The sequence below is a fragment of the Parasteatoda tepidariorum genome, chromosome 3 (assembly GCF_982258835.1).
Source record: "Parasteatoda tepidariorum strain Cologne lab strain chromosome 3, Ptep-v5.0, whole genome shotgun sequence".
Lineage (NCBI taxonomy): Eukaryota > Metazoa > Arthropoda > Arachnida > Araneae > Theridiidae > Parasteatoda > Parasteatoda tepidariorum.
This window is the reverse complement of record NC_141757.1, coordinates 60,304,347-60,320,939: the sequence shown is the minus strand read 5'-3', so window position 1 is coordinate 60,320,939 and position 16,593 is coordinate 60,304,347. Positions and strand designations below refer to the sequence as shown.

Below are 16,593 nucleotides of genomic sequence, written 5' to 3'. Positions count from 1 at the left end.
ACACAACTTCACTCGAAAGAAATTGCTATTATGTAATCAAAATTGCCAAGAAAATTGAAATGAAAATCCGAGAAAGTTAATTTGTTTTAAAGCTTACAACTATTTAGTTTTTAATGTGTAGTGTAAATATTGGAAGTTTCATCCATTTTTCGCAGAAATATTTTTCTATTTTTTAACGTAATAACGCACCCATGTTGACAATAATTGATAGCCTATAATGTTTGCAATCTGTTTAATTTATTATTTTTTAGTTGAATTATAAATTTTATTTTTTTACTTACGATTTTTAATGATTGTAAAACTGCTTGAATGTGACTGGTTGACTAACTATGATAGAAAGGTATGACTAACATAAATAGAGTTATGACATAAACATTAAGGGATTTATAACAGCTTATAATAATTAAATTAATTAGATGTCAAAATTTTTTAAAATGTCTAAAAATACAAACAATAATTATGTCTAAATAAATTCAAAATATTTATTTTCTGATAAAAAATAATTAATCTGGAATTGTAAAGGAAATTTAATTTGAATAATCAGTTAAATAAATACTTTTAAAAGAATTTTTGTATTCGCATTTTTTATTCGTTTTTTAATAATTGTTATATTTTCTTTAATTTTTAATGTTGTGCCTTTTATCAAATTCATCTTTGACCAGAGTATATGACAAAAATCTTGAATTGGTGGGATTAATATAGCCTCTCTTTAGAGTCTCTTACAGACAGAAAACCGATTTTATTTATTCCATGTTAACCTACGAAAAAAATCTCTGTTCTGAATTTCGTTATTTAAGTAACTAATTACAGAATAAATTCTGTTCTATTTCATTCAATTGAAACATGTTCTATTGAGCTAACTAATTCATACAGTTTTACAAATTTACTAACAATTACTCACTAACTTGCAATTTTAATTTCCTACTTATAACTTGCTATTGCAACTTAAACTTACAATTGAACTTACTATTTTAATTTCAAAATTTAAAATTGTTAGTTTTTCTAAAAGCTTTTTCAAGGTATAGTTTTTAATTTTTTTTTAATTTCCAATGGCAGAAATGAAAGACAAATTTGTGTAGCTGAGAACAATACAAAGAAAGAACAAAAATCGGACACAAGAGCTAAAGAAAGAAAGAGTCTATAGATCTCTAATAATGTATCTCGCCCGCCAATAACGTTCCCTTACAATTTCAATTTCCTACTTACAACTTGCTATTACAACTTAAACTTACAACTGAACTTACTATTTTAATTTCAAAATTTAAAATTGTAAGTTTTTCAAAAAGCATTTTCAAGGTATAGTTTTTAATTTTTTTTTCATTTCTAATGGCAGAAATGAAAGACAAATTTGTAGCTGAGAACAATACATAGAAAGCACAAAAAACGGACACAAGAGCTACAAATTTGAAAGAGTCTATAGGTCTCCAACAATGTATCTCGCTCGCCAATAACGTTCCCACAAGGGCCCAGGAGAAAGTACAGGACTAAGTCTCAGATTGTTAGCGTCCATTTCTTCTTGCAGGTCCCATAATTTTGAAACACCCTATATTTAAAGGTCTGTTTACTGAGACTATTCGTCCCTGAAAGAAAGTAAATAGAACTTAAATGAAATAAATGTTCGATTATTTACTATCACTTTAATGTACAAAATAAACTTACAGTAACGCAAATATATCTTGTTGTACAATCAATTAATGATTGATCAATTCATCAATTAACAATACAATTAGAGAACTCTCTTCGTAGAAACACGTCTTACAATTCATTGACACGACCTAAAAATAACATCATGTTATTTCTATTATCCATAATAGCAAACATAAATGGATGATCAGCAATGAATAGTGGTGTAGGCTGTGGATCACTAATTGCAGCAGTAGCTCTGACTCCAATAGACGTGGCTGCAGCAGCTTCACTTCCTTCTTCATTCACTTCAACAACTGCTTTGTGTATTATATCACTGACACAAATTCCATCATTTGGTGTTATGGCCGTGAAATCTGCCAAATCAGGGTTAAACATGTCCGTTGCACCCAGTGCTGAGAAATCCTTATTCATTGTTCGCTTGTATTCTACCTTGAACTTCGGAAATGTGACTTTTACCTTGGATTTAGACATTTCGTTTCGGATGGCAAGGATTTCTTTTGAGGTAATAGTGTGTTCAAGATCAGTGAGGCCATCATTATCTTGTGGTAGAAGAACGATCATGCTGATGTTGTCTCCTTTGTATGGTAACTCCAAAACCTGTAAGTCATCGTAAGCAACATAAGGAAATTCCGATGTCAAATGCATAAGGGGAACTTCCCTGGAATTGAAAGACAATAACATAAGATATATATATATATATATATATATATATATATATATATATATATATATATATATATATATATATATATATATATATATAACATAAGATATATATATATATATATATATATATATATATATATATATATATAACATAAGATATATATATATATATATATATATATATATATATATATATATATATATATATATATATGTACCTTTGAAATAAGTTAAAAGTACAGAAAGACAAGGGAAAATTGTCTTTTTGAACAAGAAGAAAAATTATTAAAAAATAAAAAGTTTTTAGAAATATTTTAAAAAAATTAAAAGAGGGAAAGCAAAATATGGAAACTATGTAATCTCGTCGTTAGCTGTTATATCCACATAAAAGATTGTTTTCTATTTTTGTATCAGTAACAGCCAAAGCCAAATATATCAATACAATAGAGTGAGGAGCACAAAAAAAATTGAAACGAAAATAAATATATTAAGCAAAAAAGTACCACTAGATACTTATTTCCGCAACCAAACAATTTTTGATGTTTTTAATCTTGCTTTCCAATTAATAATAATTTATTTGTGTTTTAGTGTTCTCAAATATATATATATAAATGTAATTTGCGACCGTTAATGTAAGTACTGTGTTTAAATTAATTTTTTAACGTGTTTCAAAAAATCAAAACGTACATCAAAACCTGTTTTATTGTTATAAAAAACACAAAAGTGTTGAAGGGTGGTTATTGTGAACAACTAGTTTCATCAGACAATTGAACTAGTTTTGAGATTTTACACCTTTTTTCTCATTAGTTAAGGCAGACTACACTTGGGTTTTGTTTATAAAAATAAATAATCACAAACAATTATTTTTGTTCAAATAGTTTCGATACATGAAAAAATTTCCTTATTTACTTAAATAGTTTCAGAGTCATCAGGATATACAATCCACATTAAGGTGATCACATTTTCGACAGTTCTTTGGGTTTAACTACTATGGCAGCATATTCGAAATTTCGGTTACAACCATAATGCATATAGAGGATCAAGAATCTAAAAATTCTTGAAAAAAATATGTTTATTTAGGAAAAGATTGCTTTTTATGTCTGAATTTGTGCTTTAAAATAGCGAAAAAGTTTTTTTTTTAACGTAATTTATGTTAGACACTCAGACCATGCAGATTTAATCTTAGTAAGGGACTATGCAATCCTTAAATTTGTTTTTATTTTGTGAACTATACAACACAATATAATTTCTTTGCCCAAATCGTCAGAAAAAATGAACTAGTTAACTTCTTCTTCTTCAGCACGACAGCCCCTTACAGGCCTTGGCTGCCTCAACCACGCATAGCCTCCAACGCCTCCCATCCATGGCGACTTTTTTCCAGTTGTTTATCTTTATTACTTTGAGATCTTTAGTAGTGTCATCCAGCCATCTAGTTGGAGGTTTTCCTCTGGCCCGAGATCCAGAAACAGTTAACAGTTTATTTAAATCTGAAGGCAATCTTATTTTATAATTCTTTTAATTTGTATACGTTTTCCAAGAAATTAGGACTGGTGCTCCCTGACCTGAAGAAAAAAAAACTGAAAATGTTTAAATTCAGTTTTTACCTAATCATTTAAAAAAGCAAATCATTGAAGACTTTTTAGTACCAAGTAAATCAAGTAATTATATTATTTTTACACCTAAGTATACTGACTTTTTTGTTAGAACTTAAATTATTTTTGTTTTCTCCCTATTTTGTTATCCCTTATCCAGATCGTAGTTAAACTGTACTAAATCTTAAAAGATCTCTAAAAATTCTGACACGTATCTCCAGGTATGTTAGTCTATTGAATACATACCCTAGATCTTTTTCGATTGCATAGTAATAATATAGATGTATAATTATTATTAATTTGCCGAATATCAAATCAAAATTAAAACTATTATTTTAAGTATTATTAACTAAGAAGTACTAGTTATTATTAAGGAGGAAGTATTAAACACGAATAATTGTGATGGAGTAAATGCAGAGTGTTAAGATCAATGAAGATGAGGTATTTTCAGGAATATTAAGTGTTTATCGGCAAGCAGACACTCTTAAACATTCTACTTGTATTCAATATATCAACATGTTAAGACGTTTTTAGGAACTTTCTTCTCTCAAACGCCGCTTTTAGAGTAAAGTCTTTTTTTTAAAACAAAAATAATGGCTAGGAAAGCAAAAAAGAATAAGATATCTTTTCTAAATATATTCTTATTTATGTAACTGAATTCAATAATGTTTAGATATTACCAGATATAATCAATTTCCCTTTTTTTCTTCAACTTCAAACTTATTCGGTATTGTGGTGATTTTAATTATTTGAGAGGCACTTAATCTGTATGATACGGTATCACGGTTTGAATAATTACATACCCTACCCGGCATGTAAGAGTGAAAAATACATGCCTTTGCATGCCCCGAGCATATTGAGCAACATAATTTTAGAACCCTGCCCTGTTCTAAGTTTTTTATTTTACAGAATGCACAAGACTGATTAATAAATATGCGACATTTAAACTTTTGAATGAATATAAAAGAAAACACTGAACTTACTTGACTTCAGAATCTGATCCATAATTATAAAAGTCCTCATAATATGTATCCCTCGCTTCGAACTCTGTTTTCCACGTACCTTTGAAATAAATAGCGTTTATTATGAGAAGTTTTGTTTCTGTACTCAAATCACTTAAGAGCTCGCTAATTTTTCCACGAGTCACCTCATTTACCCAATCATTAACTTCTTCCAAAATTTGATCTGAATTTTCCAGAAAATCGACATTTTCGACATATGCGTGGAAAAAATCTCGTACTTGATTTTTGTAACTGGTATAGACGATAAAGTTTTCGTCTAGCAGTAATTCATTGGCAAGATTCAAGGTGTATTCAGGATTGGGTGATTGGTTTTGGGGTAAAACCATCTCAAGGTATTGGTCGAAGGCTGTGGAAACCTTGCTACTGTTCAATTTGGCTGAGTCATATCCTAAAGCAGATCTGAGTTGCTGAAAAATGAATTTTGCAGTTCAATGAAAAAAAAATTGGTTATAATAATTCAATCAATTATAATTCATTAAAATTGAATGCGATTAACATTATTGAAGTGGTTCTATTTAAAAATGTTTAACACAAATTGTTGTATAGCTTATGTGAATTAGTTTTTATAAAATAATAAACAAGAAAAAAAAGGATTTTGTTTTTCTGTGGATTTATTTAATTGATCTTTAATATTTTGGAAAATTTGAGCAATGTTCATTTTTTGTCATTCAAAAAGCCATTTGATCAATTATGGTCGAAAAAATTAAAATTGAGTTTTATTATATTTCTTGTTTTACAACAGAATGCTTTTAACTGTTGGTTAATATCAAAACAAAGACTGTGTTTGTTTCGTTGTAAGCATGTTTGCTGTTTGCTCCTATCAATGTAAAAAAATGTTTGGAAAATTGGTGAATAAAATGACAGAGTCGGTTGCAACTATTCTGTCAGGACAAGAAATTTTTGGATTAAGAGTAACGAAAAAAGAATGTAGAAGAAAGGAAAGGTACTATTACAGCTATTACACGGAGAGAAAAGATTGGGATAAAATTACATTACTCTACATTAAAGATATTTTTGATAAATGGCAGTAAAACAACAATAAATGGTATTTAGAATATTTATATGGTAACAGTTTCCTATCACATGGGAACGGTTTACCGAAATTCTGGTTCCCAAAATTATAGATCTTATTCCCACACCTTTTATAAAAACTATAAAACTGATAATTAAATATAACCAATAAAAATGGTTTTTATACCATGTTAAGATATCATGATAATGTTACTACATTTATCGAGTTTTATTGCATATTGAAAAACCATAATTTATTGTTAATTTTACAAAAATGATTAACCAATGCGGTTTGGTAAAAAATTTTCTAGCCTTTTGGCGTTTTCATAGCACCAGAAACACGGTAAATGTCAAAATGTTTTCTTATTTTTTAACAATATTTTTTTCTCAGTGTCGTCGAAAAAATTAAAATTGAGTTCCATTAAACTTCTCAATAAATTGCTGCAAACTGTTGAATAATATCAAAAGAAAGACTGCGTGTTTGTGATAAAAACTCTTTGAATAAATTGGTGAATGAAATGGCACAGTCGGTTGCAATTAGTTTGCACCAAACTCAATGTAAATATTATTATCAGGGCAAGAATTTTAATAGGTTAAGGAGGGGGGGGGGGAAGGAAAGACGTGAAAAAGGGGAAAGGTTTATTATGGCTACTTTGGACCATGTTTTTATCTCATAACTGATAAAATAACATTGGGAATTCGAATATGAAAGGAAAATAAGAAAAATGAGTACAGCTGGAAATTTCAAATAAACGACTGGAAAGATGGCAAAAATATGTTAAAAAAATAAGAAAATAAGGACTTAATAAGAGAAAGGCAAAATATCAATATTTTACTGTATAAGACTTGTAACAAAAATTATATTTATTTTTGTTACAATGTTTTGTTTAGAATTGCACTGCAAATTTATGTACTTTATTTGTAGTTTCTAGTTTTCAATGAGCGTAATTTATGATTCTCTGAAAATATAAGTTCCGGAAAAAGATTCGCATGTAAACGGCGCGTACGTTAAATTTCTTTTATTTTTCTTGATTTTTTTAACTTTTTATTTCTCTGCAATGTAGCGTAAGTGTATTTGAAGCAATAAATTAGGAATCAAAATAATGGATTGGGTTGCAACATTAGGGTGACGATGAAACACTTGGCTTCCCCAGAAATTCGATTGAATTTTCCGGACGACTGGATAGCATGTTACACAACTCTGATTTTATTTTTATTTTATAACAGTCCTTGAATAGCAGACCCAATTTCAGGTTTACGACTAATAATGTTCAACCCTTTATGGAGAACTTTACTTTATGGAATTTACTCGCATTTACGTTACACAGATAAGAAATTAAAGAGAACCTCCCTCGGTCAGCCTGACCGCTAGGGGACTCTAATCCATAATCTGTCTACCACTGAGGATATTTTACGTAGGAGCGAGATGGCTGCAGAATTTGTATCGACCAGCCATCTCTGGGATTCGACCCCGGTTCATTTCATTGGAAGGCGAACGCTCTATCCCCTGAGCCATCACGGTGCACACAATTCTAAATGCTGAAAGTTGGCCATAATTCTTAATTTCAGATTACAGTTGAATCTAGATCCAACATTTTCGCTTCTTTATTTTGTCTTTTTTTGTTTATATTGTCTTGTTTAACGGTACCTTCTCAAATGCTATTCTTAAAATGTTGATGATATCCATTTAGAATGTTTATTGAAACTAGCAGATTTCTACGTCTAAGGCTCAAAAATTTCACAGATATTCAATTAAAAATAAAGTTTTTTTTTAAATTTTATTTTGAGAAGAAAAAACAGCCAAATGTTAATGACTTGAAAGAAAATGAGGATTAAATACAGTTTTGGGAAAAACGTCTCAAAAATTGTTTATGAATATGAGTTGAGGACGTTGAAAGTGTTCAAACTTAAGAAATGATTGCAGCAGCTGAAGAAGTGCAAAATCAGACGGCAAAGACGGACCCACAACGAAAGCTAACGTTTGCGGAAGGTTCCGAAGCCGTTGAAACGATGAGGAACTTTCCGTATGCATACGAACTTATAGAAAATGAATAACAACCCATTACTCATGTCGAAAACTTATTGTTTGCGATGAGAAGAAAAGAGGAGGGTCGGGATAGCCTGGTCAGTAGGGCGCTGGGCTCATGTCCGAGAGTTCGTGGGTTCGAACTCCACCGGCCGAAGACTCCCCGTGTAGTAAAGTGGCTAATGCACGTTAAATCTGTCGAGTCGCAAAAGTCCACCATGTTCCCATAACAAATCAAAACCTCTGGGGGTACTGGATTGGAGATCGATCGTTCTCTGATTCAGGTCAAAATTACGATCTGTGGATGAATGAATGGATGCATGAATGGGTCCGCCCTATAAACAGGTGCGACGTATGGTGTGGCAGAAATCGATTTCTTGGCCATTGATGGCGCCACTGGAAAACAAGAACAATCGCACCACCTCTGCCTAAACAGGCATGCGTCAACAACAACAACAGAGGAAAAGAGGGTGTTTAAACTTAAATTTCTAAATACTTTAAATGAATAAATGTGTTTATTTATCTTTCTTATACATCAAAAATATTTTTTATTTAAATAATTTTCTAAATTGAGTACTTATTGGTAATTATTCATTTCCAAGCATTTCAAATTCAAGTAGTTCTTATCTTCGACTCACACACGCAAAATATGCATTTGCCACCCCCCCCCCCCGATAAAAACGTATCCAAATGAGGACAGGGTATACCTCGTGGCTATGTATGAATAACACAAGACAACGGTTTTGCGGTGGAATGATCGTAAAGACACGGTTTCCAGTAGAACACCGAATTTAACCCCTTAACGAACGGCTAATTTTCAAGAAAACGGTTATAAGGGTGTCTATTTTGCCAAATACACGTATTTGATTAGGGCTAGTATCTAGTTTAAAATAAACTAACTATTTACAATTACCTTAAAAATATCCTGGTACTGCTATATGGTGTTTAAAATGAGAAGAAAAAAAATTTTACGGGTAAAAGAAGTAAATTAGTTTTATTCTTATTGGCGCATTACTACTGAACAATCCAGCCCGTCAATATCACGGGAGCGAGAAATAGCGAGCGAAAACTCAACCCGTCATTTTCACGGAAGCGAGAATGAATGGGTTAAACATCACTGTCTACTGCAAGTAAGCGGGTGGGTGACTGCTTTGATCAGCCTGCGTAGGTATCGACCCTCGTTAAACTGTTCTACCGTAAAGTGCTCGACTTCACGAGGAGGTCGTCCGGCTACCAAATCAGGGGAGTCATCCCCTCTGCAGAGGATCAAAATTGCGATGGCATGTCTTCGGATCCTCCATTGAGTTGTTTCCCAGACCGTCTCCAATAGCCCATTGTGTACCTCTAGTGCAACATAAATAAATTACCTCCAACCAAAAAAAGATAACGTAAATAAAGTACAAATAAAGGTACAGAAATAGATCAAATCATCCATTTCTGTATCTTTAATTGTGCATAGGCAATATTTTATTGAAACAACCAAAAATTATCATAGATTACCTTTTTTGTGTTTTTTTTGGCTCCAGCAAATAGCACTCCAAATGCGTTAGATATGCTGAAAGGAGAGAAAAAAATGTTCTCAGAGTTTCCCGTCACAAGTATTTGGTAAAGTTTGAGTCCTAGATCATTATTAGCTGTTGCTAATCTTTTTAAGTTTTTCCTACGAGATCCACTTGAAGAGTCGATAATTATGCTGAATGCGATGATAAGTGAAAATAATTTCCAAGCCTTGCGCGCCATTTTTGAATTCACTCTGAAAATAAAATAATGAAATGCTTTAGAAGCCTAGATATGTTGCTTTACGACAAGATGAATTTACGTGTTATGATGCTTTGAATTGCACTACATTAATACAGAATTGATTGTACTATTTATGTATTTATTTATTCTTTTATTTCTATTTTGGTAATTTTTTTACTTGAACGAGTTTTTATTTCATGAAGCTCTGGTTATTAATATTACAACTAAATATCACCAAATTATAGAATTAAGCATTAACAATGATGAACAACTTATAACTAAAATTGCTTGCCAATCTGTACTTGTTTCTGCCGCTTTCAGCTTTTTATTTCAGTATATTTATATTTGACTTAATTTACTTTTGAGTATTTGAAAAACAACAAGTTTGACAATAAAGAACAATTAATTTTTAATGCAACTCAAAACTGGCATGTTTTTCCAATTTTTAATTTTTCAAAGATTTATTGAAAGTGAAAAATATGTACATTACGCAAAACGAAAAAATGGGCCACACTGGGACGTTTTAGGACTCTATCTTCATGGTCCAAGAAGGTGACTCAAATGTGTTAATTAATTAGTGCAGACGATATTTCTCAAGTTCTTCAAACAGACTCAGAAACGTACTTCCTCTGAATAAACATATTGTTTTTTGACAGATTTGAATTTCTAACCACCAAAATATCGAAATCTGTTAAATATATGGCCCCCATAGTTCGGTCAGGAGAACGATCTAAAGTTTAGATCCCTTATTGCTTTTTATTTTTTTATTTACTTTTTGTCCAAAGAAGATTCCATGCAAAAAGAAACTTTCAGTAAATATTTATTATGTTTCATTATTTTATCTTGTAATAGTCGAAAAAATTTGAACTGTAAGTTTTACAACTTCTTCCATATGTAATAAATAGGAATTTATTGGAGTTTTTTTTTGTATCAATACTTTTCAAAGAAGGGTTATTTTTCAATAGATGGCACCACTATGATAAAATTTAAATGCAATTAAAATTATGATATTTCATGAGAAATTTTTATTTATCCTTTTAAAATGGGATTTTTGGGGTAGATTGTGGATATAAATTGTATTAGCATTTAAGGAGGATTGGATTATCACTTTTATGGCGTATTAGTAGGTTTGTAGCTGGTTTTTCTTATGGATCTTTTTTTTGTTCTGACGTCCACTGGATGCGGGATGACTTTTGAGCGAGTAAACAGGTCAGTATGGATTATTTCGCCTTGATGAAAAAAGTATAAGAGGCGTGAAGAGTGGCTGAAAAGGCAGTACGACGGGAGTGCGGATCGTGCCCGATGGAATGTTGGGTTGAAACATCACCGCTGACAGGATCAATCATGGCTGCTAGAAGTGTGTTCTGAGCCGGTATCATCGAGAATGAGTTTAGATATAGCTGGAGTCTCGGAGTGAGTTGATCTAGGCTGAAATGCTGAAAGGTTGGTGTTTGGAAAGGGTCTCTGGATGCCGCGACTAAGTACGCAACATTGGTCGGATGAGCTGTTGTCTGGAAGAAAGTTGATCTGAAGCCTCAGAATAGTTGACGGGAAGTGATAGACTGAATGTCGCTAAGTTCAGGACGGTTGGCAAGAATTGAGCGTTCCTCGGCAGAAAATCGAATATTTCTAAAGAACTGAATGGCGGTTAGAAAGTCGAAGTTCTCCTAGTCCACAAGTCTAGCTGCAGGCCCGGTGGGCGTTCCAGGAGGTAATCTGCAAGTTCCTTGTGTATTTATAAACTCTAATTTCTTACCTTTGTAATAACTTTTTAGAATAGCATTTTATTCCGTATTTTAAATTATTTCTATCAGGTGTTAAGATACCTATTTTAAGATGAGCCTTGGATATTTAATTTTAATTATCTGTTGTAGGAATATAATGACCTAAAGTTTAAATGTTTTTGTAAATTTAGAATGAGCTAGTATTTTTATTTCGTAAATGTCTCTTTTAGTGTGAATTAATTGAATGTTATGCATATGAAATTTAAGAGTGCTTTTTATCGAAAAGTTTTATCTTGAGTATAACCATTTGAAAGTTTAAAAGTGTGTAAATTGGAAATTTTAGTGCACATGAAGGCATCTGGAGTTGATTGAGGTTGTGTTTGTTGAAAATTTATAGTTATAATAAAATTTAATTTTTATTGTTAAATGTTTCATGTAATTCATTAGTTATTTGTCTATTTTTGAACCTGGGTAACCGTTACCAAAATTCAATTAAAAGATCACAGCCTTGCCAAAGTTTGAAGGGTAACGGTACACATAATTTTAAAGAATTTAATTTTACAATGAAAAATACGAAATTTGAACGAAATCGGTTGAATAGTTTCAATTCGAATTTTAAAAAGTCGCATATTTATATTCATTCAAACTTTGGATTGCCATCCTGGCTAAATTATGGAAACCATATTTCCCTGATTGTGGTTAGACCGTATATTTTGAAAGTCGGAACTCCAAACCCATAGGAGAAAAAGGTATGTTTATTCAGAAAAAAATACGCGTGTCTATTTTGAGTCTGATTTCTTAACTTAAAATATCGTCTGTACTAATTAACTAGCATATTTGAGATCAACCTAGCACGTAGAGATCCGACCATTAGATCAAAAGTTATCCAGTTTGGTCAGTTTTTTGCGCTCTGCAGAAAACTACTAGTACGATTAATTTTTGAAATGTGATCGTTAACTTAGAATTTATTTTATAAATCTCTATATCCATAATCTAAGCAAAATGTTATCAGCCTATCAGTCTATCTTTAAACTAAAGAGTAAGTAGTTCCTACCAAGTTGTATTGGACAATTTTTGAAAAAGAATACAGTTAAAAATTATTTTAAATAAATACTAAAATATTGAAAAAAATACTAAGTTAATTTAGTTTAATAGTAAGTGAAAAAATTTTAGTTATTATTTTTAAAATATGATTTAGTATTAGTAGAAATATTAATATATTCGTAAGTTCATATTGCTTTGACTTCTAAGACGAACAATTGAAATGATTCCTGATAGAGAAAAGCAAAAATAACGATGATTTAATTTAGTTTGTGCACAATATTCTGTTATAGATTTTCCCTTTCACTCTTTTACATTATGTTCAATCTTCTATAATGTCGGCAATGTAAAAATATGCCTCAGAAAAAAGGTAATTCGTTTGAATTTAAATTAAAAATTTTAAACAAGTCCAAGGTTGTGAATATTAAATAGTAATCTCCTGATTTAGGTGACTTTATCAATTATCAATATTGTTAAAAAGAAAGTATTAAAAGAAGGACTGATATTTAGATTATTTTTTATAATTCAATTCAGCTATGGAGGTAATAGTATAAATTTTCATAACCTCCAATTTCTTGATTTACTGACTTGTGCAAATAAAACGATTTTAAAAAATCAAGTTTACAAAGCGTAAATTATGGCAATCAACATTAGCTTTCATTTGCATTTTCAGTCTGTGGTAATATGTATAGGCATGCAAAAATATATCCCCCTAAAAAGAAATTTGTTTAGATTTAAATTAAAAAAAATTCATAAAGTTGAAGTTTGTTGTCGATAGACATAAATACCTGGATTTAGATGATATCTTCAATTGTCAATGTTTTAAAGGAGGAAATAGTAAGAAAAATTGATTTTATGTATTTTAAATTAGTTGTTAATGGAATTGTGAAAATGTTTAATGATTTTATAACTTTCTATTGCCTGATTTACTAAATGAAGAAATTAAAATGATTTTTAAAAGTCACGTATGCAAATAAATAATTATATAAAACATGGTAATCCATTTTAGTTTAAATATAATTTTTATTTTTAAATATTACGTTATGTCTAGGGTATAGTAGGCGATGTACAACATCTTTCATAAAAAAAGGAATTCCTCAGAAAGTTAAATAGAGTAAATGATTGTAAGCATTTAATATAAATCTCCTGATTTAGGTCGCATTAACAATGCTTCTAATTAAGAAAAAATAATTACTGTAAACAAAAAGTAACACTTGGGAGCAATATTTTTATTTTCTGTTTCGGGATATTTTTGAATTATTATTAAATATTTTTGAGTCACTGATTTCCAATCTGCAATCAGTTTCTCTCTACAAGCTGCAGTTTTTACACAATTTTATACCTAACCAGGGCTTTTTAAAATTCATTCCAGTGAATACTTAGTATCTCACCCCCTTCTCTGCTACGCAAGGAGTGATGTGAAAATGGCCATATGACCAGTTTATGATATGATACGTCAGGATCATATCATCACGATATCATCAGTGCTATTTCTAAAGCAGCAGGCAAGGGTATATGCATGTTTTTAAATCAATCCGCTCCTTATAAAAGGTACATTCAGACAAAAATGAACAAAACTAAAAATAGTTTTCTGAAAATATGCAGCTTTCCGAAAAAACTAAGTTTAGATTTGAAATCCGCATACTCAAATTAAGTAAAATCAAGTACTTTTAAAAATGCAACAAAAAATTTGTTTGAAAAACAATAAACAAAACAACTGACAGTAAAATAAATTAAGCATTTCTTTTTAGCAAAAATGTAACAAAACTTTTAAATGCAGTACAAAATATTACACTTCAAATCTATCAGACAAATCCATTATTTCTTACCTTTCCAATTATGTCGTCTTTGTGCAATTGTAGTCAATTGTGAAGAACAGATTTTTCCAACCATCTTTTTGCCTAATTGCGCTGCAGCTTTGCAAACAAAATATTCAGATTTTAATAACTAGAAATGAAAAATAAATATGTTTTGACCAAGAAATCTTTTTCCATTCTCTCTTTAAATGTCACATTGTATATTTTATACAATGTCATATTTATTAACTAGTTAACTTTCTTTTTTTCTACATCACACGGAAAAACCATTACGATCAAAGTGTGATAATAAACACATATGATTTATGTCCCAATTCTTTTTTATTGTATAGTAGATTTTGTTGGTCATTTGTATTTCATTTAAAAATGCTCATATTTTAAAAGAATGTTTAACAATAAATAACAATTTTATTAGTTTTGAAGCCAATTCAGTTTTATTGTCTTTTATTTCACAATTCCCGTAAAAGCTACAAAATAAAATTTAACAGATTTAAATAAATTTAACACTGAAATTAATTTATATATAAATCTTTAAAGCAAAACAATACGAAACTAAAAATTATTTTTATATTAATTGTTTGTACAGAGAATTTGTAGTCTGAGATTACAAATTCTCTGTACAAGTAATTTACGATTTTTAACAAGAATCATTTATCAGCGAATGTAAACAAAAGATGTTTTTGTACTTCTTACATTATTATTATTTGATAAATATATGAAAATTAACCTTGCTTTTTTATGGATATACATGTATAGAATTTAAAATAACGAGTTTTTTAAGTGAAATGAAAACTGGAAAATTTATTTAATAATAATTATAGTGAACAAGACTTCTTGTAATGACCAAAAACTGATTAGAACTTGAATTAATCCTAATTGATCCTCTTGAATTAATTGAATTTTAATTAAGCCACAGAGCTCTATCTAGAATGGATCTCTCAGAGACAGACACAAACGCAAATTAAATAAAATATACTTTTGAACCTCTGTTTTTGTCCCAAAACCCATATACAAGAACATCTGTATTTTCCAAAGTTTTTTTTCAGTAGGATATATATTTTTCATCATTTTAAAAATTATGCGTATTTATGATCACGATTTCAAAATGATACTGGTTTCACATTAGCATACGAATAACTGGTTTTACATTAACATAAATGATAAATTAACATGTATAGAATTATTTTTTAAAAAATGGCCAAATTTCTGATTTTTGTTTTTTAAAGAAGTAACAAATTTTGCAACCCGGCAATGTCATTTAAAGTCTTGTTTTTTCAAAGAGCTTTCGCTACCTTTAATTTTCTCAATTACCCAAAACTTTTTTTTTTCTGACATTTATTTTTATGGAGTCCCACCCTGTTAGAATTTTCCTTCTAAAATTATGGTAAAATAACCGTCAACAATCTTTACGGTAAAGAGCATTTTTAACATTTGTGGTTCTGAAACCATCCACAACTAGTATTTTTAAAAAAACATGAATAGAAAACTGTACGATTTTTTTACCATTTACAACTAACATGGTTTCAAAACCATAAGGAAAAAATGTAACAAGGCATTGGTGATAGTTTAGCAACCTTATGGTGCTGCTATCTAAGCGTGAATGAAAGTATTGTATTCTAATAGACCATGGTTACAAATCGGGGAGTGCGGGACACTGGAAACTTCTCATGTTTTGAGAGGATGGGTGAAATATTGTGGTGCCAACGCTGGGGCATGAAACCCTGTACACTGTTAGAAATTTCTCGGAAAAAATGGCTAAATAACAATCTATTTAATTGTAATTTTGCCAAATTTAAGTAAAACAGTCAAATAACCATAAATAAGATTGTAATGAAACTATTAACAGCGAGAAAAATAATTTATTAACTATTTTTTACCTGAAACGGTTAAATAACAATAATTTTACTGCACCAACTAAGCCCACCTAATGAAGCAACATAGTTCTTTGCAACCGCGTACATATTATAGCCGAGAGAGCTAATCTGTCAATCTCACGTCCGACAGAACGGGGGTTCGAGTCCCGGCGTTGACACCTCCATTTCATTTAACACACATGAGGAATTTTCAGTGTCCTGGAATCTCCACTGTCCATTAATAAATGGCAAGTCTAGCTCTAATGTCCAGTTAAATGTCTTTTTTTTACGGGTTTGACACCACGGTAGCTGTAAATGGTTAAGAAACCGAATAGTTTTGCATTCACGATTTTATAACCATACTAGATGTAAACGGTTTCAAAACCGTAAAGGTTAAAAATATTCTTGGCCGTAAACTTTACGGTTAATCAGATGGACAGACTGCTGCCGGTTA

At 30.4% G+C, this 16,593-nt stretch overlaps 1 protein-coding gene across 1 annotated transcript; it reads right to left on the bottom strand.

The window, feature by feature from the left end:
- Positions 1–1,617: 1,617 nt before the first annotated feature.
- Positions 1,618–14,451, bottom strand: LOC107439735 (iripin-8). The gene is made up of 4 exons (XM_087159411.1): positions 14,299–14,451; positions 9,465–9,717; positions 4,889–5,334; positions 1,618–2,305 (listed from the first exon to the last, which is right to left on the bottom strand). Exons 2-4 carry the CDS (start codon positions 9,702–9,704, stop codon positions 1,756–1,758), a joined length of 1,236 nt encoding a protein of 411 aa, XP_087015537.1. The 5' UTR covers positions 9,705–9,717; positions 14,299–14,451; the 3' UTR covers positions 1,618–1,755.
- Between the last annotated feature and the right edge of the window lie 2,142 nt (positions 14,452–16,593).

What these genes read in the sequence shown, in the direction of transcription:
- LOC107439735 (XM_087159411.1), bottom strand. Translation starts at nt 9,704, where the DNA reads ATGGCGCGCAAGGCTTGGAAATTATTTTCACTTATCATCGCATTCAGC. An exon ending in CCAAAAAAAACACAAAAAAG is followed by an intron (nt 5,335 to 9,464) that starts GTAATCTATGAT and finishes TTCATTTTTCAG; the next exon opens with CAACTCAGATCTGCTTTAGG. An exon ending in GGATCAGATTCTGAAGTCAA is followed by an intron (nt 2,306 to 4,888) that starts GTAAGTTCAGTG and finishes TTTCAATTCCAG; the next exon opens with GGAAGTTCCCCTTATGCATT.